We start from the raw sequence: 24631 nt of genomic DNA on the forward strand, positions 1-24631 counted from the left end.
TAGTAAAGAAATAATGAAAAATAATGAAAAGGTTAGGTATTTAACGTTACTGTTGCAAGTCCTTGTTTTAACCAAATTCAAAGCTAGGCTTCCCTGTCTTGCAGTGCGGACGCCTGTCCCTTGACCATTATTGGCAGATTAGTTTATAATAATTATAACTGTGTGGGTTTTTTTTTACATCTACCTTTACACTGCCTCCAGTCCAGGGGCGTCGATTCTGTTGGGGGAGGGGGAGGACCCCCAGATAATTCTCAATAAAGATGCCAAAAATATTTCTATTTTGATAGAAAACTATCCAAATATCATATTCACCCATTATAATACAATATAGTGTGCACTAACTGTATATATTGACTAATTTCGGACTATTCCATCACTTAGTGTGCATCAGATCTGTCACTTCAATTCCACGAAATTCAAAACTTCCTTCATTATGGGAGAGGGATGTATTATCTTCTATCGATCTACCCCCCCCCCCCCCTCCCCTCCGCTCGGTTCCTATCCACAGATTTATATAGTACTTTTATTCTTCATTTTCCCAAATATTCCATCATAAATGTGTGTGACGAAATATTTTCATTTCGATACTTAAAATGCAAAAAGTCCGTCACATGATAGGGGTTGGGGGACACCCCTGATTCGACACCTCCCCCTTGCTATGACATTGCCTCCCCTCCATGTACTGATTATAAAAAATGGCTAGGGTTTTAATTGTACATTACAAATTATTCCATACCAAAAGTGTGCACCAGATTGTAGAAGTGCCATCATAAAAAATACAACAGCTCCTTATGTGGGAGGGGGATACCTCCTCTCACACTCCCATCCCCCTCTTGATCTCGATCCCATCATGGATGACAGACGTTAGTTCTCCTATACAAATTTCCGGATATTCTACCAAAAGACAGTGTGCCTGATCGTTGAATTGTAAAAATGCAATTTAAGCTCCCTCCGAGAATGGGAGGGGGATACCGTACCCCCTTCCAATTCCCTGACCCCCACCCTTTGCTCAGACCCCTCCACATATTATATAACCTATAGACTCGGGACACTTTCAAGATATTGACTTTTGAAGATTGGGAGGGGCCTGCAAGCTCTCAAAGCCCCCTCCCCGTCAACTTCCATGCACTTTTAGTTCACATGCAGTGATAACGCACACGCGGGAACACATAGTTGAGATACGGCGATTTTATAGTTAGGCCCTATTCCTAATTCATTTTCTGTGAATAATTTTCTTACTCATCTTACAGGAAAAATGCAATATTTCACCAAAGGTGCATCAGATCGCTGAATCGTAGGCCTGGAAATGCAAAATCTCCCTCGTTTGGGAGAGGGGTACCCCTCCCATCCCATCGCCCGCTCGGTCGCTCCGCTCCCTCGCACACTGAGCTTCCAATCAAAGTTTTGCCCCCCGCCCCCCCCCCCCCAATAATCGTGAAAACGTATTGACGCCTTTGAGGACCTCCTTACACCTTCCTTACTATAAGTCTCACTCCTTTCACGCACACTACACTGATGTGATATAAATGACTTGAAACTTTTGCAGTTGTAAAGTGCACAAGTATAGGTGTAAATAGGGGAATGATAAATGGAAAATAAAACAACACGAAAATAACAATAGGCCCAGACTAGTCAGCTCAATTTTGAAAGAGATACATATATAGGATTCCCGGCCTGTGCAAGGGTCCAACTTTGAATCAGTCAATATAGTAAACCCCCATTTTTATACAAAGTGACATAGGTTCGAACTATAATAAAGTGCATGTGTAAAATTTGTACAATGCAACGATGGAGGAGCGTAAAACCCCATCCGAACATGCAGGGACAAATCAAAATTCGTGCTGACGCATGCAGTCATTTTTTGTTTACATTATCTTGTTTTACTTCGTCACTATAGGGAAGAAGGAAAACCTTGTCATATTGTTTTACCTTTTCATCTTCTCTTACCGAACGCTCTTCCGACATATCCGATAAGAAATAAAAACAAATACCCCTATTCTTCATCTCAGGACCAGTGTCGTGGCACTTCATACTTCAAAGTTCGCAGCGCTCACTCGATCAGCTTGCGGTCGGTCGATCGATCCACCGCAATTTTAGTACGCACATATCATCATTGCAAAGGTCGATGTTACGAGAGGTCACTTGCGTTGGAAGACACGAATTATTGAAGATGGCGGAACCCTCCGAAGCTTCGGGAACGACGGCAACAGATCTCATCAATGTCGTTGTAAAGACTCCTAAGGACAAGGAAACTATCAAGATAAAGCCAAATGCTACCATAAAAGAGGTCAGTATAATTGAGTTTTTGATATCACGGAAAATGCCAACTCACGATGATCGACACATGCACGGCGGAACCTGCCATGCAATACCATTGAATACTGTAAACCAGCCTGTAGTCTTAACATTACATGCCTATTAACGTTACAGCTCCCCACGATGACAGAGATTCTTGTAACGTTACTCCATACACGATAGAACTGTCATTGCTGAACTAGATATTCTGCTAGTAGCAATTATGCGTTGAACTCTGGTGTACTGACCGACCTCGGCTAAGGAAATGATACGAAATGGTGTTTCAAGTAGGCCTAATTGATCGTTTTGAAAACATGATTTGGTCTTCCTGGCCGAGCTGTACACCGGCAGTGCAGGCAGGGCCATGTCGTCAGCATTACTGGTCAGTTGCAGTGTAGGCCTACTGCAATGCAATGACGTGATGACCGGCGCAGCGCAAGGCGTTGTTGTTCGGCCGTCATTAGGCAGAAATACGTATCTCAATTTTTTGACATTTGAGACATTTTGATATCATGCTTAATGTTAAAATTTCCATATGATGTTATAACTTATATTCAACTCTTTGTAATTTTTAAAATAAAATTCTCAAATATCAAGATTTTGGGGTAAAATTGAAAATGATGTCATTGATCTGGCAGAAATACATAGCTTGAGATATGTAGCAGGTAACTGCTATAGAATCTAATAGAACTTTATTTTACCTGATCGTACTCCTTCACTGAGGCAGCTTGAGCGGCTGTCAAACTCATAATTACCTAACGTTATGCACTTGTCAATGTAATGACTCACCCCACTACCCCCGGACATGGGTGCGTCATTTCCTCGTTTGGTCCGTCAAATTTGTGACCCAGGTGTTTGTCATTTTACCAGCTTTGTCCGTCAAATTTTTGACCGAGGGGTGCGTCAAAACCCCATCATTGTCGGTCAAATTTTTGACCGAGGGGTGCGTCATGGTACGTCACTTGGCTATGGAAAATAACACGCATTATTCTGAACCGAGGGGTGCGTCACTTGCTATGGAAAACTGCACGCATTTTTGCACGCTACCAGTACCGTATACACGTACCGCGAGTGAAATTACAGTGAGCGTTTTCCCGCGGCAAGTGAAAGTCGGGGAGCGTTTTGGAATAAGAGGGGAAAATGCTTGCCAGAATCTGGCAAACAAATAATTTAAAAGCCACCCTTTCTCCTCACATTTTCTAAATAATATTCTGTGGTGACAAAGGCGAATTTTTGACAGTAAAAGAAGCGGCAGCAGAAGAAACTGCCTGCCGCATTCCATTTTCTGCTCGCGGGATTAGCCCGACGAGACGCGCGACACTGCGCTGCAGTATGCATCCACCGGACTAGCAATGGCCGCGCACACACAGCGCATCTGCACACATGTGATTGTTATGTATGGATTGCATGCACAGAATACACACTACAAATGTACGGAATACCCGCTTAGTATCGTAGCATGCAGCAGCGTGATGTATGGTGAATGACGGTACGGTGCTTACAGGGCCAGGGTAAGGGAAACTTGCCGAAACTTTGACAAATTATGTTTACGAACCAAAAGAAAATGGAATTGCTTGAATAAAACGTATGCAAAAATCGTTTCAGTATTTTCGGGGGTGCGTCAAATGTACCGAGGATGTCCGTCAAAAAAGTGACTGTGGTGTTCGTCACTTTCAACGTGTTGTCCGTCAAAAAAGTGACTGTGGTGTTCGTCACTTGCAGCGTTTTGTCCGTCAAAAAAGTGACTGTAGTGTCCGTCAAAAACCCCGTGTGGTCAGTCAAAAAATGACCATGACGCACCCATGTCCGGGGGTAGTGGGGTGCGTCATTACATTGACAAGTGCATTACACATGTACATTGTACTACAATCTCAAGTTCCGATCCTTACGCGCGTGTCATGACTATTGATTGTATTAACATTACTATTGTTAGTTTACTGTAAAAGTGGAAATTTTTGCGCATTTCGCGCAACCAGAAACTAGCGCAAAAATAAAATCCCGCGAATATTTTTGCTTGCCATATGTTCCTGTGCGTGATGTCTAGATTCCGCGGAATCAAAAACACGCGAAACTCTTCTGACCCGGCCAAGCGCGAAAAATTAGTCGCGCGAAAATATCCACTTTTACAGTAATTGAACACAATCTATGGGATTCTCATGATCAGGCAGAACTACAAAACATATATCTTTTAAAAAACTCTAAAATTTCTCTAAATATGTGGCAGTGAGCATGTATTTTGAGTTAGATAAAACATAAAAGTTTCCTATTTGTATTTGTTATAGATCTACAGTATTGTTCGAAAGAAAGTGGACACCCGATTTTGGTCTCCCGCGGGGGACCACCGAACACAATTCCAAGTTACAGTTGTATGTACAGCTGTAAATCACTCTATGTAAAAAGGCAGGTGTTTAAACTTTAAACGTAGATATCTCGAAATCGCTTCAAACGAGATTCGTACAGTAGTTTTGCCAGATCACGGCCATGTTATGTCAACAGATACATTGTACATCATTTTAGATCTACACAATGTAATATGTGAACACAAAATGAAGCTTGAAACTTTCAGTTTTTGAAGTGAAAAGATGCAGTTATGGTTCAATGACAAACATAACAAATAACAATTCAATTACAAATTAAAAAAATACATATATTTTATGTACATGATTATGGTTGCACAAGTGCTCGATCGTCATTCATCTCAACCACGGAGGCCAGTTTGCATGTGAAGTTTGTTATCTGGAATCTTGGGTAGCAAGGTCTGTGATTTTTTTATGAATTCAAATATTTTCACAACAAAGTGGAACAAAACGTAATGCTGCTCCAACATGAAAAATAGTCTCTTCCTATAAGTATTTAATACCCATACAATAGTATCGCAATGTGTCTGTTGCTTCCTAGACTAGTGAGCAATCATATGAGATTAGCCTTTTGAGATTAATAATTAATGACTAGTTAATGCAAAAAAATTCTGCACATACATTGTAATTGGCTTCGTTGATACTAATTAAAATTGCAATGTTCTAAAAGTAAATGTCCCTACCACTACTATATGTATGCCAAGGCTGTAGATGGCAGAATCAAATTGCACAGCTATGATCTGGGGCTCGTTTCATAAAACTTTCGTCAGTGACTGCCACATTTCTATGACAAATTTGCTCTCAGCCAATCAGATGCAAGGATTTCAGTAGCTTGTCACATCTGTGACAACTTGTCACTGATGACAAGTTTTATGAAACAGGCCCCAGGACAGCATAATTGCAAGTAATTTCTGTTATGATGGTGTCATGCCTTGCTGGAGAAAAGCCATACACTGTATGAAGTTGATCCAGATACTTTCTGTTTTAAGTTGGTGATAATTTCATTTTGTTCTGTAGTCAATTTCTTTTCTCGTTTATCTATCTTGCACATTTGCCCTCCAGTTAAAAGATGAAATTACTAAGAAGTTTAATGCCACGGTTGATCAGCTCTGTCTCATCTTTGCGGGGAAGATCCTGAAGGATAATGACACTTTGGAACAAAATAGTGAGTATCTCCTTGAATTTTGTGCTTATTTTGTATTAAACAAGTGGAATGCGTCTAGGACAGTGACAGTCACAGGGACTACACTATCAGGTATGAAATATTAAAGTTCATTTTGATGATAGGATCTTTTCTTTATTTTAAATCAAGGCTTTATGTGATAGCAGACATAAAACTTGTAGTCAGCTTATCAAGTATTTGTACTGATTATCTTTGGCCGATTTTTCTCAAGTTTTGCTGTAAATGGTGTAATTGTAAACCTGATCCTTTATGTAGATGACAGTCTCATGCACAAGTAAGCAACTTGCCTGTTTGGAATTGTTTGATTGCCACACTGCATTATAAAAATAGTAATAGTTGCTAGCATTGGCTGGCTTTCCTGTTACTTACTTGTCCAAATGTAAATACTGCCCTCATGGGACAATGACTTTGAAGGGCAGCAGCTTCGTTCTTAATTTTTTCGTTTCCAGCAGCTTCGTTCTTAATTTTATGCATCTTGTACGACATGAAGTGAGAAAATTTTAACAAGGTTTCACCTATTTTAATGCAACAGTAGTATACAACTGTATGTATCAGTGTCAACCGCATACAGTCTTGCAAACTAGTTCCGGATTGCACCACAAGTTCCATCAGCACAGTCATGCACAAATAAATATACTTGATGTGTAATTGTTGATATGAATCGGAAACTACAAACTGCATAGCATCAATTTTTGGTTGTGTCACAATGGCCTGACAATTTAGTACAATTATAACTTAAGCCCCTCAGACACTTGCGGGCATTTGAGTTTCATTCATGGCAAAGTGTAGGAGGATGCTGCCCAGTGCAGACAATGAGTGAAATTTGTAACAAAATTCTCAATACTTTCAACATTTTTGGGCAACTTTTTTCGAACTGTTTGGCCCGTATTCTACTGTAGACCAAGGTTTAAACCCATTTTAGACTCACCTATGGTTTAGCTAGACCCGAGGTTTAATTTTGTATTCTGCTAGCGAGGTTTAGTTAAACCCAAGTCTATTTCGGGTTTAAATTAAACCCGAAATAGTCTTGGGTCAAGCCACCATGGTGCCCTCTATGGAAGAAGAAATTCTCCCTCTCTGAGTACTTTTCTCTCCACAAATCCACTTAAATTTATTATTGGCAGTGTATCAGCCACATGAGCGTGACTTTCTTGGATTTTGAATCGTTTTTACGGGTATTTATGTCGAATAAGGGCATGCTGTATTTTTGCTTGCGACGACTCGTGAAGCACTGTACATTACTGTACAGTTTGTGTACGTGTGCGACGCACATCACAGGATACTTGCGTATAGCGCATGTATGTAGCGGTATTAATTCCTGGCTAGCTAGCTTTGAATGCTCAGTAGCTGAGTACCAGCAGAGCCATCGCGCCGCGCCGGCCGGCGGCACGGTTGCTGTGTGCGCTGGTTATGTCGATTGAATCGTGAATTCGGAATGGATTGGCGATTGATCAAACCAGGACTTTGAGGTAGGAAATTGAATAAAAGCTTTTCTCTTAAGATTGTCAGTTAATAAAAATGGAAACCATTCTAAAATTTAGAAATAGATCTAGTTCTAGGCCTATTAAGTATTGTATCAACCCTGTCTCGATATTAGAAGTAGATTTTACCTACCGTACCACACTAACCTAACTTTTAATAGATCTAACGTTAGTCCTAACGTTACAATAACGTACTCTAGCTATTCGAATAGGTACTCCTAGTCCGAACGTTAGTCCTACGATCTAACGTTAGGTTCTCAATCTAACACCAACAGTTAGTCTATCTATGCCAAATCGACCTCAGGCTCAACCTACCCTCTAGTCCTACATTGAGTTCTTGGTCTAGTCTTCAGGTTATTTTCATCGTAAAGTCTAGACTAACTGCAGGTAATACTAGGTAGTAGTATTTCTAACATTTAGATCTCGAGTCTCTTCTAAGTGTACAACTTAAGTAAGTATAGCAATAGGCCTACTATAGTACTAGCGTTTAGATCTACATACGGTAGTAGGCGTGTGTACACGCGTGTGGCCGGCAAGCTAGCTGCTGTACGTATCCAGGCAGCCACTCGTTTGTGCCATTGCATTGGCATTGATCTGTGTGCTGGTACCCTTACCAGTCATCGTTAGACTCGATTTAAACTCGAAATAAACCTCCTCCTGGGTAGGTTTAATTTAAACCCAATTTAGACCACAGCTGGACTTAGTAGAATACAAATTAAACCTGGGTTTAAACCTGGGTCTAAACTTGTGGTTTAAACCCAGGTTTAAACCCAAAAAACCCACTTTAGACCCAGGCGTGGGTTTAAACTCGGGTCTAAGTTTTTAGCAGAATACGGGCCAGTGTGTTCTGTGCGGAAACCTCCATGAATTACACACACATTTTGTATATACGCAACCTTCATGTGTATGCAGAAACTAACTGTTCCAGTGCATGCCATAATTGAGGCAGTGTGGTAGTGCATGAACTACAAAATGTGTACCTTTTGAAAAAAGTTTCATGACTGAAGAAGGAAAAAAGAAAAGAAAAGAAAAAAGTGACCACTCCGTGTTTGTTGTGGCAAAGAGTACCAATGTGCGAACATGTGTGCAGTGTACATAAGCCTGGCGTGAACATGATGTATCATTGCGTGTCCTGAAGATTGCACATTTACAATGTATTTCATGAACTATTGATAAATTTGAAATGATCACAAACAAGACTGTGCCACCAAATACCATGCACTGGCTTGCCATAATACAATGCAGTATGGAAGCTGAATTTGTGCAAGTGTCGGAACAGCGTTTTCTGGGAAGGAGTTGCAGTAGCTAGAAGTATCGGCAGGGTTCGAAATTGGCGATGGTCCGCTGGCCATTGGCCACCCAAGATCACGTCGGACTAGCTAAAAATCGTAAAATTATGCAGTTACTAGTCCGTCTGGCTAGCCAAAATATTGCTTCAGTGTCAAAATTGATTCTAAGTAGTCCGCCTGGCTAGTTAAAAAAAAAGTTAAGTGCGACCCCTGATTTGCACATAATACTGCGACTTCATGTATGTAAAATGTTATCTAGATTTCCATGATTTTCCTGTTGTATGTCCAATTTTGATGGACCTTCTGCCTTTGTGCTTGTCATGAGTTTTGTCAAATATATCAACTTGAACGTGGAGTAGCATTGTACCTCTGAGAATTTTGAGTTTGTTTTTTCCTAAACCTGTTGTACATAACATACATGTATTTACTAGCGACTGATGACTGAAGAACGTCTTAGAAAAGCAAAACAGAATGTTACAAAAATACATGTTCACACTTAATGCTGTTATTATGCTGTCTTGTCAAAATCGTTGAGGAGATGCATGGCCGCCTTGATTTTTTTTTTTCTTTCCACAGACATCAAAGACAACATGGTTGTGCATTTGGTGATACGGTCAAAGAAGGTAAGTGCATTTTACTCTTTACGTTGTTGCGTTGAAAGTACATGTATGCAGTTGCAATGTTTGTGCAGCTCATACGAATATCCAGCAGGCTCATCAATCATGATAAAGATAGTTTTATAATCTCTTTTACAAAAAGCTCTGATTGTCAAGTGTCAGAATTGAGATGAATAATGCAAATAAAGATCAAAATGTTTCAAAGCTGATGCCACCTCATTAATTGTTAGATTTAAACAAAAAATAGTTAATACTGACATTATGCTGATACATTTTATTGCAAGACGTGGAGTTTGTGTGCAAAGTGAAAGAATGTTATCTTATTAGGACTGGACAGGTTGGGTTATAAAATCAGGTATTTTATAAACTTTCCCACAAATTCACCTTTGTATCAAATGTGCAAAGAACCAACTTTGTGGTAGCTACTTAGATATACTTTGCTGAAAGTGACTTTTACATGTTAGACTTTGATGCAGTATGGTACAGTGAAGTACATTTTGTATGTGTGTTTTCATGGATTGGAGTTTGTGAGGAAATTTGTTCTCAGTTTTGTTTTGATTTCGTATATACATTTGTGTGTATATTTACTGTCAAAAAAGTGACTCTGTAAAGCATGACACCCCTCCCAATGTGGCCCTTTATGAGAAAATGGCAGAGCCATAATTGTTCAGTATCAATTGAACATGTCCTACAAGTTACTACAACTCTTTTATGGTGTACATAGTAATACATGTAGATTGACAGTTGATACAATTTTGTAACTGCAAACCTGTAGTAAGTTTTGACCTTATGAAATATGTGTGATTCTTTAGCAACTAAGAGGACAGAAATGAAAACATCAGTAGCAAAGGGTACACATACATGTACATTGTTCAACTCTGCACATACATGTACATTGTTCAACTCTGCACTGTTTCTGAGTATGGCTGTAGCAGTATTGTTAATTTTCCTATTGCATGTCTTGACTTATAAGTCTTCCCATTTCAACATTTCAGGATCAACCTGGTTCAGGCTCTGCAGCTTCTCAGGGCAGTCCTTCCACGACACCCAGCACCGCTGCGACAACCTCGTCGACCACCGCGCCGTCATCAACATCATCGAGCACGTCCCCAGGAGGTGGTGGCGGCGGCGGCGGGAATCCTTTCTTGGCTGGACTAGGAGGTCTTGGAGGTCTGGGTGGTCTTGGCGGTCTCAGTGACCTCGGGCTGGACTCGGCCAACTTTGCTGAGATGCAGCAGCAGATGCAGAGACAGGTGGGTGTGTGGGTGGGGGGAGGGGGAGGGAGTAGAGGGAAGGGGGAGGGGGACGGGGGAAGGGGAGATGGGGGAGAGGGGCTCTTTCCTAAAGGAGACAAGAGGGAAAGAGATAGTGAGTGGTTGTATGCAAGTGCATGGTCAGGAGTATAATGGTACAAGATTTCACACGAGAGGAAAGACAGAGGCGCTGTATTCAAAGGGGCATGGCTGAATTGAACAGTGTGCCTCAGCTGTCACCAAATGCAAATCTTGCTCCATTGTACAAAAGACCATACATTATTTGTTTACACAACACCTCTTCAACAGATATGGTCCACACAGATTCGTGAATTTAGTACAGAAATGGCAACTATTTTTATTTTTTTTTGTCAGGCAAATGATTAGCACAGTCACAGTCATACGCGAAATAAATAAGTGACTAAATGTGTGCTTGTAACTGTTGAGTACGTGCACTAAAGGTTTGTTTATTATGACGTCAGATACAAGTTGATCATGAGTTTAACACGGGAGTCAATGAAAATTGGTGAAAATTCTAAGAAATCCCTGGACCCCTTATCTTCATACAGCTGATGAGCAACCCAGACATGATGAGACAGGTGCTTGATAACCCCATGGTCCAGAACATGATGCAGAACCCAGAGCTCCTCCGGAATCTGGTGCTAAGCAACCCACAGATGCAGAACATAATGGAGGTAAGCCAGGAAGGTGGGAGATGGTGTGCTTGTCCCATCATCTTCACTGCTGAGCCCAAAGATTGTGTAGGAGGAGGAAATGATGGTGAAGATGTTGGACAAGAAGAGGAGGATTAATTAAAATGTTGATTTTTATGACAATGTTAATATGACTTAGAAATTCACTCACTAGCATAATATTATAATTCTACCCATATAATTTTAACTACCCCCAAATTGCAATATGCATTTATTTATGAATACCAATAAATGATTACTGTTAAAAATCTTGTAACAGTTTTTGCAACAGATTTTTGTTTTGTCAGATATACATGAAGTGTGCTTTATGTATATCTTGTTCTTTGATTGATTATTATTCATATTCTTTGTGTGTTCTGCTGGTGGAGAGCGTATATCCGCACTATTATTATATCGGGACCATGAAAAATTCAATTCAATTCAGTTCAATTTGAAACAGGAAGGAGAAGATGTGGTTTAGCTTGCTGTATTGTGTTCTCTTTCTGAGCCATTTTGCTCTGGCTCTACACCCAGTTTCACTGATTTTGTGGCAGTTTCTGTGGGATACGCAGCGTATTAATATTTTGGAAGTACATGTGGAACACTGTGATGTACGTAGTAGATAGACTATGAACTCTAATAAGCTCTAGTCTTGCAGAACTTCCAAGCCTCCGTGGTTCTGTAGGAGACTTCCTGAAAACTTGAATATCTCCTCCCATCTTGACAAGAAAATATGAAAGCCTCTTGGACTTAAGGAATGGTTTTCACCTACTGTAAAAGTGGAGATTTTCGCGGTATTGAAATTTTCGCGCATTATGCGCAACCAAAAGCTAGCGCGAAAATAAAAGCGCGCGAATATTTTTGCGTGCCATATGTTCTAGTAGTTGATGTCTTGATTCTGCAGAATTAAAAAACACGCGAAACTCTTCTTACCCGGCCAAGCGCGAAAAATGAGTCGCGCGAAAATATCCACTTTTACAGTATGTAAATGCTTGTAACATATGAGTGTCTTCCTAATTGTTCTGTGGAACCTCGCTGATTTTGATGTGCATATGTTGACAGTTCTGATACAGTATTGCCCGATATGTACTTCCTTTTTATCTAGTCCACCAATTCTCCTTGGCTGAGGTGTATAATTAGGTGTCTAGCAATGTGCCCTATAAAATGGAATGAAAATGTGAATAAGAAATGGAAATATGAATGAAAATAAAGAAAGAGGCAGGACCCTTAGGGAGGTCAATGATTGCAGTGGTGAAGGTATTCTTTGTTATTAGCTCTTTATGTGCCATGGTGTAAACCCCCTGTGTGCCACATTATTCTGAGACACCAGTGTAGCCATGCTTTACAGGAACAATCGGCTTTTCAAATCTCTTCAGGTTAAAGTAGATTTTTGTTACCCTGGAAATGTAATGAGCAAAGTTGTCGAGAAAATGCCAAACTTTGTTTTGATGTAGATTGTATGACAAATATATGATCGTTTTTCTTTCAAATAACCAGTAGCCATATTATTGTAGAGGCATTACTTTAGCACGCACAACAGTGCCAGAAACTTACTCGCAAATCCAATAGGGAGCACCACTTGATAGCCAATCACCACATAAAATCAAGCTACCTGTGGCAGGAATGGAATTACGAGAAACGCTTTCATCGTACTGTGGCATTTGGCGATTATCGGTCCGTTTCGGTGGCTTTGTGCTTTTGAGCAGAATATGCGAAGTTGGCACGCAGTCGACTGAGTTGGAGTTGCGAACATGGCACATTAAGAGTTAAAGTAGACAACGCTGAAATCATTATCCTTATTAATCCTCTCAGTATGGTGGAAAAGCTTTGAAACAATCATCTTTGATATATTATATCGTAACCCTTGTACCCTCACACTCTCTCTGTGCTTCACCTGACAGAGAAATCCAGAGGTGGCACACATGTTGAACAACCCAGAAGTCTTGCGTCAGACCCTGGAGCTGGCCCGCAATCCCGCCATGATGCAAGAAATGATGAGAACGCAAGACAGAGCGCTCAGCAACTTAGAGGTAACCGTGACCAACGTAGAACTTATGCTGAGAGAAATGCACTGGATTCACGTAGGAGATCATCCTGTGGATTTTAGTGTTGAATTGTAGTAATATAGTGTGCTCCTGTTATACCAAACACAGCCTTAACAAAATCCAGATACCACAAAGTAAAACTCAGCTCCAAATCTTATTATCTGCATATATCTTTATATACTTTATTTGTTAAGCTATAACCAAATTTTGAAATAACGAAAGAAAACTGCTGGTCTCGAGGACTTTGTTGTGGCAGGAGTCACCCGTAATATAGATATGGAAGATGTTGAGTGCTTTTTTTTTTTTTAGTTTTGATGGAAAATGCACTCTTCTGACTTTTTTTAAAAACTTTCCAAATGACTCTTTGCAAATTATTTGACTAGGTGTAGGGTATTTAGATGGGTGACTGTGGCTTTGTGTTAACCTGCATGACACAAGTTGGTGATTATTTTGTCCGTCTGAAGCCACAATTCCTGCATAGTTTACTGATCTTTCCCAGTAATCATGCTTGATTATGTAATGGTCATAAAGTTGTCATTGTAGTTGTCAATATTGATGATGTGTGTTAAAACAGCAGGATAAAAGCATTCAGACATAGATAGGGTTGACAGATCGTTTGAGAATGTTAGTATGTTGTTCTTTCCATGGCAAAATTCCTGTAGGCAAAGAAACAAGACATGCTAATCAAACAGAGGAGTGCAACTGACCCTTCCATTATGTGCTATAGTGATTTAAAACCCTTTGGTGTGCTTCTAGTGCTGATTGGCACTGAAAACACCATAGCATTGTACTCACTGTCCAAAGTTCCTGGCACGTAAAGAGTTACCAACCAGTTTTATTTTAGTGAGTACATATGACGACTGCATGGTTGAAATGATCTCCAGCAAATGGCAGCCAGGGAAATGTATTTCAATAAGATCTCAGTTTAATCCCTCGTGTGCTTTGAGTGCTGATGCATAGAAAACCCCCATAGCATCATACATTGTACACACCATACAGAAAGTCCTGACACAGACAAGAGTAATCCCCCCCCCAAAAAAAAAAAAGAAAAAAAAAAAAAGAAAAAAAAAAATGCTATCAAGTTGAACAGTTTCATTTCTCTGTGTTTGTTATCTTTCAGAGTATACCAGGTGGCTACAATGCCCTCAGAAGGATGTACACAGACATACAGGAACCCATGCTCAATGCTGCCCAGGAGCAACTTGGAGGAAATCCTTTTGCAGCATTAGCAAACAGCGGTAAGAAACCCCATACATTGTGCTTTCCCTAAAGTCCTTGATACACACTGAATCAATGCCATTCTCACACTGGTAGGTATGTACAAACTACAGATTATCATTATGATTACACTAAAGGCATAATTTTCCATTTGCAGATGAAACGAAAACCCAGCACTTGTGCTTCATAATAGTTCTAAAATGTGAGTTAGGGATGGAAACAACCACTGTAAACATTTGAATCCGTATAATCAATGTTAAGTATTATTAAATACACAAAATGTGAACAGTAGTTATAATAAAAATGTTTTCAGACTAAACCGTCTACAGTTATGGTTTAATGAGAAAAATACTGATATCTCCTTATATTTAAGGCTTTGTTGTGAAAATTTTAAATGGCAGCATGTTTTTTAATACAACAAACCTACACATTAAGCATCTAATGTGATATCTTGAACATTTTTTAAATCACTGTTCCCAAAGGTAAACAGGACCTTTAATTATATATAACAAAATAGCAAAAGCAATATGACATATAAGAATATTGAACATTCTATGTGCAGGCAATACGTCCAGGCAGCAAGGTGTGGAGAACACAGACCCACTCCCCAACCCATGGGCCCCTCCCTCACAGAGACCCTCATCGGCCACCACTTCGAGCACCAGCTCCACGACCAGCTCATCCAGTACCACCTCGGCTGGAAATCCCCTTTCAGGGCTCCAGGCGGGTACGTAGACCTCGTAAAGAGTTCCCAAGTGTAGAAGTTTTCTCTCTCTCTATCTGGAGATAGACAAATAATTTAAGATGTATGTCATCGTCAGCATTGATGTCTTTGTGAATATATGTGTATATGTGTCAGTGGTGTAGTGTACTGTTGATGCAGTTATTTTTGCGAATAAAGAGGTCACAGACATTTTCGCGAGATGTTTTTGTGAATTGATACAGAGGCCTTCACAAGTGCAGTATTACCTTTAATAGCGCTTGGTGACTTTTTTGCATGTTGTTAAATTTACGGTCCAACTGTGATTCGTGAAATTCATGAAAATTAACCCTCTCGAAAATACAAGCTTATACAGTGTTAACTCTGTATGTTTATGTCTGTTAGTGTGTGGGGAATATGTTGATGTGTAATCTCTGTATGTGGAGAAAGAGACAAAATATATATAGAGTCATATAGTGCTGTATCTCTTTTCTCTCTCTCTCTCTTTCCTTCTCTCTTCCCTCTCTCCCTCTCTCATCTCTTTTCATTCTTTCTCTTTCTAATCACTCTTAATTGCCATCTGGTAACTCAATAATTTTTACTTATTGGAAGCATATAGCAGTGATTTTCAACCTGATTTTTAAAATCATCCTAATTACACAATTTCAGAGACTTTGGTCATTTGCAGGTGTAGGTTTTCCATACTAGAAGGAGTGTTCAAGACATTTCATGTAAAGTTGTCAGTGTGCCTGGCAGTTAAGACTGGGTTTATTGCCTCTCTGGACAGGTTCCAACATCTACAATAGCCCTGGCCTGCAGAGTCTGATGCAGCAGATCCAGAGCAACCCCAGTCTGATGCAGAACATGCTGCAGGCACCCTACATGCAGTCCATGATGAGATCCATGGCTGACAACCCAGACATGGCAGCCCAGGTGAGGTGCAGTCTACGTTGACCAGTCGAGTTCAATGGGGTGGTGGTGGGGGGGGGGGGGGGGGGGGGAGGAGAGCTTTGCAGCAGAAACATTTGATGCATATATGTGTAGGATCTGTTTTATCACAAAACATCCTACCATATACCAATTTTGCAATAAAGCGTAAATTATGAGAAGATATCACTATTTTCTTAGTAAACCGTAAATGTAGATTGTTTATTCTAGAAACAATTTTATTAACTATTGTTCACATTTTGTGTATTTAACAATATTTAACATTGATTTTACTGATTAACATTTTTACAGTGGTTGTTTCTATCCCTAACTCACATTTTAGAACTATTTTTTAGCACTAAAGCTGGGTTTTTGCTTCATCTGCAAATGGTAAACAATGCCTTTAATTCCACTCAGCTCATCTGTCACATAAATTTCAATATTTTTGTAATCCAGTCTACAGGTATCACTTCTTTTCTGTGTCAGCAAGCCTTTCTAGTTTCCAGGAAGGACATTATTGCTTTAGTTCTATAGAATTGAAAATGCATTGAATCTGAATATGCTACAAGTCATTTGCCACTGTTTCAAATATCACGTTTTCAGCAGTACTGGTACTTCCATTCTCAACATTGCCATCTTTGTTTCAGTTGGATGATATTACTTGAAGAGGTTTTGTAGTAGGATGTAGTTGCGACTAAATCGTAGATAATTTATCCTTCTACTCACCATTTGTTGTTTCTAGCACATAGTAAAATACTCTGTGCTTCGGGGCTGTGTCTGTAGTCGCTGTCGTAGGAAATGGTCGTCCGATTGAAAGTTCAATTATTGCACTTCTCCCGTTTAGCAAATACACAAGAACATAATGTGACACAAAATATGATTCCGTTAAATAAAGTGAAATGGCACAATGGTGAATGCTCCATGAGACGGCGAAATTAGAGATGGAATGTAGAGACACAGAGGGATGGATAGATAGAGAGAGGAAAAAAAAAGTTCGCGAGTCCGATGTTTGGATTTGAATGATGAGGTTGGGCGAGTTAGCAACTCAATGATTCCGTGCTTTCACGTCGAAAGCTGGTCGAGGAGTGTAGTGAGCATGAATTGTTGAATTTTGTGAATGAATAGTTGTAAAAAGGCGTGCGAAACTTCGAAACGTGGAGCGAAGGAAGAAGGAGATTGGTTGGAAAGGATGTCCATCTCACGTTACTATGGTGACCATGGAGGAGTGACCAGAGGTGAAGTTACAATGTTCGAGAGGAATTTCAGATAGATGATATATGAGTGCTCGCGATACAGTGGACCAGAGCGGTCGTAAAATTGTGCTTGTACAGTACTCTCCGCGTAATCGGTTATCGCTTAAACGGGTACTCCGTTTAAAGGGATGGTACAGTATTGGTGGAGATGAGAATTTGGCTTTTAACTTTTTGCGAGATACCAAGAAAACACTTATGAAATAGTACAGAGCTAACCATTTTAAGAGGAATTCAAAGTTTATTTGATGAAAATCGGTTTTTGAAGGACTGAAACATCAAAAAATAAAGTAAAGCAAAGCGACCGTAATAAAGTGTGTGTCCCACACTTATTAGAAGCGCTCTATTTTGGATATCTCAGCTATTTCAAAACTGATTTTCATCAAATAAACGTTGAATTCCTCATCGAATTACATGCTCTTTCATATTTCATAAGAGGTTTCTCATTATCTCACCAAAAAATGTTAGAAACCTGAAATTAGGTCTCAACCAGAACTATACAATCCCTTTAATTGGGTAGTAACGTCAAAATCAGTTCCAGCGCACATTGAAATTACCTGATAATGGGGTTGCCTCTCTTAATTTTCTTCTAATCTAATTTGCACCCACATTTTATTGCAGATATAACACTTTAAGAAATCATGATTGTCAAATTTTCTACAGCTAATTGCATTCTCTGCTTAATTTGCAAAGAAGACCAATCATTTGGGGAGTGATTAAGCATGAAAACACATGTACACATACCGACTTGCCACACGTAAACGAACATTACACATGTAGCTGGCACTCACAATTGCATAGACAGACGGGAGTTGAACACACCTGCACTCCTCCCTTGCTCCACAACAAAAATTCACAATACGAGAAGTTTGCAACGAAAATCAGGCCATGCACCAGCTCCATAATTTTGCTTTTCCCCAGTCACTTCTCAAAAAGTAACCTGACGTTCTGCGTGACTCGTGCACGCAAAGAGACATGTTCATTTCGGAAAAAGGCCTGCATGTTAGTGAGGAGTCTATAGTAAAAAAAGACAAAGTTTTTTGAAGACATATTTGTCCATAAAAAGAATGTAAATTATTGCTCGTGACTGACCAAGTGTAAAGTATGTATAATGTGCCGTGCAAGCACACGTGTTAAGCATACAGTGTAGGTGTTTGGTGCAGTGTACAATGCATATACATACGCATTGTGTGTGTCAATTGCGAATGAGACGTGTTCTTCTGTTAATCGGGTAAGAAACGCTCTGCCCGAGTCTACCCAATTGTGCGGAGAGTACTGTACTAAGTTGTAGTGTGACCACGAGCGGATATCGTCAGTGAGTGGACAAAAACAATTCTTAGTAAAGTGAGAAAATGAAAGCATGACTCATTGTGCTGCTACATACTAAAAGAGGTGTATCACTGTGACCAATGTCTGTAGTCTGACAAAAATGTTGTCGCAGAGGGACGTGATTCTTTGTGATTCTCTGGTGGTAAGAGTTGGAGAGGCGTGATATGCTGATCAATTCTATCCTTCCTGTGCTCAGCTGTCTTCTCCTCCTTCCATTTCTCGTATCTCAGGTGATGAGGAACCACCCCCTGTTTTCCAGCAACCCCCAGCTTCAGGAGCAGATGACTCGCATGATGCCTGCCTTTCTGCAACAGGTGAGACAAAGAGATAGACTCCAACCACAAGCATCTCTTATTAACTCTTTATGTGCCATGTTCGCATGCCTCACTTGGTCGACGGTGTGCCAACTTTGATTATTTTGCTCAAATGCACAAACCGCCCAAACCAATTGACAAAGCGCCAAATGCCGCCGTACAATGAAATCATTTCTCGCCATTCCACTCCTGTTACATGTAGCTTGCATTTTAGTGTGGTAATTGGCTATCAAGGGTGTTCCTCACTGTATTTGCGAGTAAATATAAGTTTCTCTCAGTGTTAAGTGTGCAAAAGTCATGCCTGTATGATGATGTAGCTTCTGGTCATTTGAAAGAAAAGCAATCATAGATTTGCCATACAGTTCATATCAGAGCAGAGCTGGGCATTTTCTCCTTACATGTCCAGGATATGAATAATCCCTAAAAGTTATATAGCTTTAAAAAACAGAACGTTTTTCCAAAGCATGACTACGTTGCAATCTCAGAATAATAGGGAGCTTTAGATTTTAGACGCGCGGACGTTCAAAGAGAAAAAAACATGATCTGAGCGTGCGCAGTAACTTGACGTGCGCTACTGCGCACGCTCAGACCATGTTTTTTTCCCTTTGAATGTCCGCGCGTCTAAAATCTAAAGCTCCCTAATGAAACACACAGGGGGTTGGTTATACACAGTGGCACATAATGCTATTATGTTAATATGTAATACACATCATGTCCTATTTAGCCAGGGTCCAGGGCCGCCTTAACCCTATTCTAACTGGGGGGGGGTCAAATTGACCCCCCCCCCTCGACGTTTCGCGGCACGATTCCGCAACGCGCAAAGATTTTGCCGCGTCGTTTCATGACTTTTTTCATTGAAGTCTTCCACATATTTTGAGACCAAATTTGCGACGTCCGGGTACACCGTTCTGAAGTTAGGTAATGTTATGCATATATGCATGTCAACCCGAAAACAGCTCAAATTCATGATATCGTGTGCAAATTGTGTTTTTTGGTTAAATTGATATAAATTAGATTATTTCAACTTTTTAACCATTGAAATTAATCAATTCTAGTGTAGATAAGCCTGAAAAAGTGCTGACAACAAATTTTCGCAAAAAAACAATAGAAAACAAAAGGTCGAAAAAACAGTAAAATACATAAGAAATTAAAAAAACTATAAAAAGCAAAAGAAATTGATTTTTGATTGTGCTATGTTTTTCCATGAAAATTGTTTGATATGTCTTGAGGAATTCTGACACAAAAATTTAGCATTACTTCAGTCTTTTTAATGGAGTTATAGGTGAAAATATGATTTCATGCACAAATTTGCATAATTAATTTATTAAAAATAGAAAAGCAATATTTTTCTATTGTATGACCATGTAATCTTGTAGTTGACATCCAGCTCTATCTTCAGGCAAAATTTTGCGGTGATCACGCGATCGGTGACCGAGATCTGACTCCCAGTAAAAACTTGGTCTCAAATAGCCCAGTTAGAATAGGGTTAAGGGCCTGGGAAGGTCTGGGGTTACGGATGCTTTACTGGTGCTATCTTAGCCTTATTTTGGAACATATATGAAGAGAAAAAACCTGAAGTTTGGCAGGAGAGAGCTAAATTTTGAACAGGTGAAAATACATTTTATGCAGAAGACACACTGCTAGAGCAGGAGAAATTCAAATTCTAAGTAGGAGAGGGGGAGATTTTGTGAAAATGGCCTCAAAGTAGGAGTTTCTTGCTCAAAGCAGATGAGTTGATATCTTTGGTCAGAGCCTATACACTCCTGAAAAACCATAAACCAATGTCTCAGGGATGAGTACCATATAAAGCATACCCTCTCAGTGTGCTTAAAGATAATAAAAAGTTTTGGTACCTCAAAAGTGTCCTTGAATTTCCTTGTCTTAGTTTGTGTTTCAGGTTAAAGTACCTTTCATATAACTAACACTGTGAGACTTACTCGCCCCAAAGTGCTCTCCTTAGTAATCATGCAATTAACTGCGATCAGCAGCCCCATACGCATAGCGACCAGCAGTCCCATACGCATAGCGTAATCGGGCTTCGCATTGTAGCATTCAGGATCATGACAGATTTAGTATCGCAGGGTAAATGTCAACTTAAAATCCCATAAATTCTTCAATTTGAAGACTTACCAATTAACTTGAAGTATTGGAAACAGGCTTCGGGCAACGTTTGGTTCTGCCTATTGTCCCTTTCTTTTCGAATTGATGACTGAATGTGACTCGGTCGACAGGACCTTAGGAGAGCTACATTTGTACATACAGTACACTGAATACTACAGCCAGTGCATGCGAACACATCACACGCACACAAATTTCAAATCCATGAACGGATAAGATGTTTGTGTGCGCATGCGCTGGCCATGGTATCCAGTGTATGTAGCTCTCCCAAGGTCCTCTCGACCGAGTCACATTCAGTCATCAATTCGAACAGAAAGGGACTATTGGCAGAACCAAACGTTGTTCGAAGCCTGTTTTCAATACTTCAACTTAATTGGTAAGTCTTCAAATCGAAGAAATTTTTGGATTTTAAGTTGACATTTACCCGCGATACTAATTCTGTCATGATCCTGAATGCTACAATGCGAAGCCCCATTACGCTATGCGTATGGGGCTGCTGGTCGCAGTTAGCTATGCGGACAATGGGCTGCACGCTGCTGGTCGCAGTCAGTGGTTTCGTACAATATTTATTGACGCTGGACAGCGTCGGCTCTGGTACGAAACCATTATTGCATGATTACTAAGACATGAGAGCACTATGGGGTGAGTAATTCTCACAGACAACGTACTTTAACCTGAAACACAAACCAAGACAAGGAAATTCAGGGAAGCTTTTGAGGTACCAAAACTTTTTATTATCTTTAATGTACTTGAAATATCCAATCAGTAATGTTTATTTTCCTTCTGTCTGGTTGTGATGTTAATACAAATGAGTTATACTATCACTTGCCATCTGATATTACATTAATACATGAAAGAAATGAAAAGCTTTTAATTCCAACTGTAGTGTTGAATTTGATGGTATATTATCAAAATATTTTCTGTCTGGACTTTCATGACATTAGTTGCCATGTAGCCTGGATGAGCCAAACATATACTGTGCTCGTGAAAAGCTTTAGCAATGTGTTGAGAACTGGCGTGGCCCATTCACATCTCGCTCATGCAGATGCAAAACCCAGACGTCCAGCAGGCACTGACCAACCCTCGGGCCCTGCAGGCCATCATGCAGATTCAACAGGGGATGCAGCAGCTGGCCTCGGAGGCACCAGGGCTACTCCCAGGGTGAGTCTCATCGCCCCTCTCCTCACCGTCTTCACTTTGCATTTAGAGGGACGGTATAGTATTGGTTGACGTCGAGGATTGGGCTTTTAACTTTTTGTGAGATGCCAGGAAACTACTTATGAAATAGTACAGAGCATACCATTCTAGAGGAATTTGAAGTTTATTTGATGAAAATTGGTTTTGGAATGGTTGAGACATTCAAAAACAAAGTCGGCTATTTCAGAACCAGTATTCATCAGATAAACTTTGAATTACTCTTGGAATTACAGACTCTTTCATATTTCATGAGTTTTCTCACTATTTTATGAAAAAATGTTAGAAATCTGAAGTTAGGTCTCAACCAAAACTATATGATCCCTTTAACCCCTCTCTATGCACATGTTTCTCTCTCTGTATTTTCTGTCTCCGCCTAAGCTTTTTTTTTTTTTTTTTTTCCATTGTTGCTTCATCTTTTTGTTCTTCCGATTTTTACCCAGTCTGTAGTGACAGTTTGTATTGTTTTCTAATTGTTTGTTTGTTGTTCTATACTGATTGCATACAGCTTATTAACCAGGCAGGAATTACCGATACCTTCATCTGTGATTGGAGATGATGAAAAGTGCTTGCAGCTGTTATCTCTATGTAGCATCTGTCGAAAACAAGTTCACAGAATGACCCACTTTGATGATTCTCCAGCATACAGAATAAGGAAATGAAGATTCTTGACATAATTGCCTCCAGTAATTTAGAGTTAGGAATACAATTGAATTCTCTGTTAGATTTCATTGCATTTTTCAAATGATTCCCCATGTTCCCCAAAAACTTTGACTTGGCAACATCGCCACAGAATGACGGGAGGATCACCGGCCGGCAGTACAGCCACCACCACCAGCACCACCACCGCCAGCTCTACCAGCTCAACAACCTCCTCCTCCACAGCCCCTTCCTCCACCACCAGCTCCAGCGCCACCCCGACAAGTGGGGGAACTACCACCAGCAGCAGCGGCACCACCAGTGGTGCCCCGCCCCTCAGCGGTCTGCCTCCTGTAGGGGAGCCCCAGTGGAACCAGCTCATGGCCCAGATGCTGCAGTCGCTTGGCACCATGAACCAACAACCATCACAGGTACCCACCTCCTCCTGTGGGCACCATTAGTTGACCGGTCACACTGCACAGTGACAGTGAATGCAGTGACTTGTCAGGGCTTGTAGTGATTTTCTATGAAACAGTGATGTTCCAACAGCCTAGGATTTTTTTCTGTGTAATAAAAGGCCTATGAAGGCACTCCTGTTCAGTATATCAACAGACAAATGATTATAACTCATTACTGTATACTGTATACAGCATTTAGTTTGCTAGTAGGGTGCTATTCTCGAATTTAAAAACATCCAAAAATATTAATTGTGATTCCTACATGAATGTGACGGGCATGCTTATATTTCTCTGTTCATTAGTTTACTTTGCAAAATTGTCAGGAAGTTCCGATTCGAAAAAAAAAAAAAATTAGACTCGCTAAATATGTGTACATAGCCTATATTGTACTCCCCGAAAAGTGAATGTTAGTTTCCATGGGCAAGTTGACCAGTAGGCTTGTATTTTAAAAAGAGAATGAAACCCAAATAGACATGTGCATTGAAAGAATGCAGCAATATTAGTAGAAAACTGCTACAGTTTGTGACGTTATGTATGGAAAACGATATAAAGAAAAGTTTCATTTTTCATTAGAAGTATACATTCCTTTGGCTTGTTACCGACATATAATTAAGGGTAATGTTGTTCCTCATGTTTTCTGAAAGAGGTAAGTCAAGTGCTCTTCATGATGCTAGAAAAATTATATATATAATGATTTCTCTTTATATTGTTATCCTCACTTGACATTACAAAAACTTTTAGTCTTCTCATCCAGTGATGGCGGCACAAAAAACTTTACAAACTCATAACTATTGAAATGATTGTCTGATTTTCCTTAGCCCATTGAGGATGAGCTGATATTGCTTTAATATGCATATCCCATAGACACCTGCCTGATAATACTTAGGACTAGTCTTCAACGGGATAGACTTGCACTGATCTGCTGTACTACTGTTGCAGCATTTATTCAATCAGCCTATATATTTGGATTTCATTCTGCTTTAAAGGGATGGTATACAATAGTATTGCTAGAGATGAAGATTTAGGTTTTTTTTTTTTCTTGTTTTTTTTTTGGCGAGATACCAAGAAACCTCTGATGAATGTTACCGAGCATACCATTCTTAGAAGAATTCAAAGTTTATTTGATGAAAATTGGTTTTGATATGGCTGAGATATTAAGAAACAAAGTAACACAAAATCATCCTAATGAAAGGTGGATCACACCTTTTATTAGTATTGCTTTGTATTGGGTATCTCAGCCATTTCAAAACCAATTCTTATCAAATAGACCTT

General features: G+C 39.9%; 1 protein-coding gene across 1 annotated transcript in view; it reads left to right on the top strand.

Moving 5' to 3' along the window:
- The first annotated feature begins 2157 nt into the window (after positions 1-2157).
- The window catches only part of LOC140230816 (ubiquilin-1-like), a 29575-nt gene continuing 7101 nt past the window's right edge, over positions 2158-24631 (top strand). The window contains exons 1-12 of the mRNA XM_072310956.1: positions 2158-2287; positions 5715-5817; positions 9182-9228; positions 10218-10475; positions 11045-11170; positions 13069-13197; positions 14333-14450; positions 14993-15157; positions 15918-16063; positions 18867-18950; positions 22114-22229; positions 23056-23332. Of these exons, the coding sequence (XP_072167057.1) occupies positions 2171-2287; positions 5715-5817; positions 9182-9228; positions 10218-10475; positions 11045-11170; positions 13069-13197; positions 14333-14450; positions 14993-15157; positions 15918-16063; positions 18867-18950; positions 22114-22229; positions 23056-23332 (1686 nt within the window). The 5' untranslated portion in view covers positions 2158-2170. The remainder of the gene's footprint in view (positions 2288-5714; positions 5818-9181; positions 9229-10217; positions 10476-11044; positions 11171-13068; positions 13198-14332; positions 14451-14992; positions 15158-15917; positions 16064-18866; positions 18951-22113; positions 22230-23055; positions 23333-24631) is intronic.

This window comes from Diadema setosum, chromosome 7 (genome assembly GCF_964275005.1).
Source record: "Diadema setosum chromosome 7, eeDiaSeto1, whole genome shotgun sequence".
Taxonomy (NCBI): domain Eukaryota; kingdom Metazoa; phylum Echinodermata; class Echinoidea; order Diadematoida; family Diadematidae; genus Diadema; species Diadema setosum.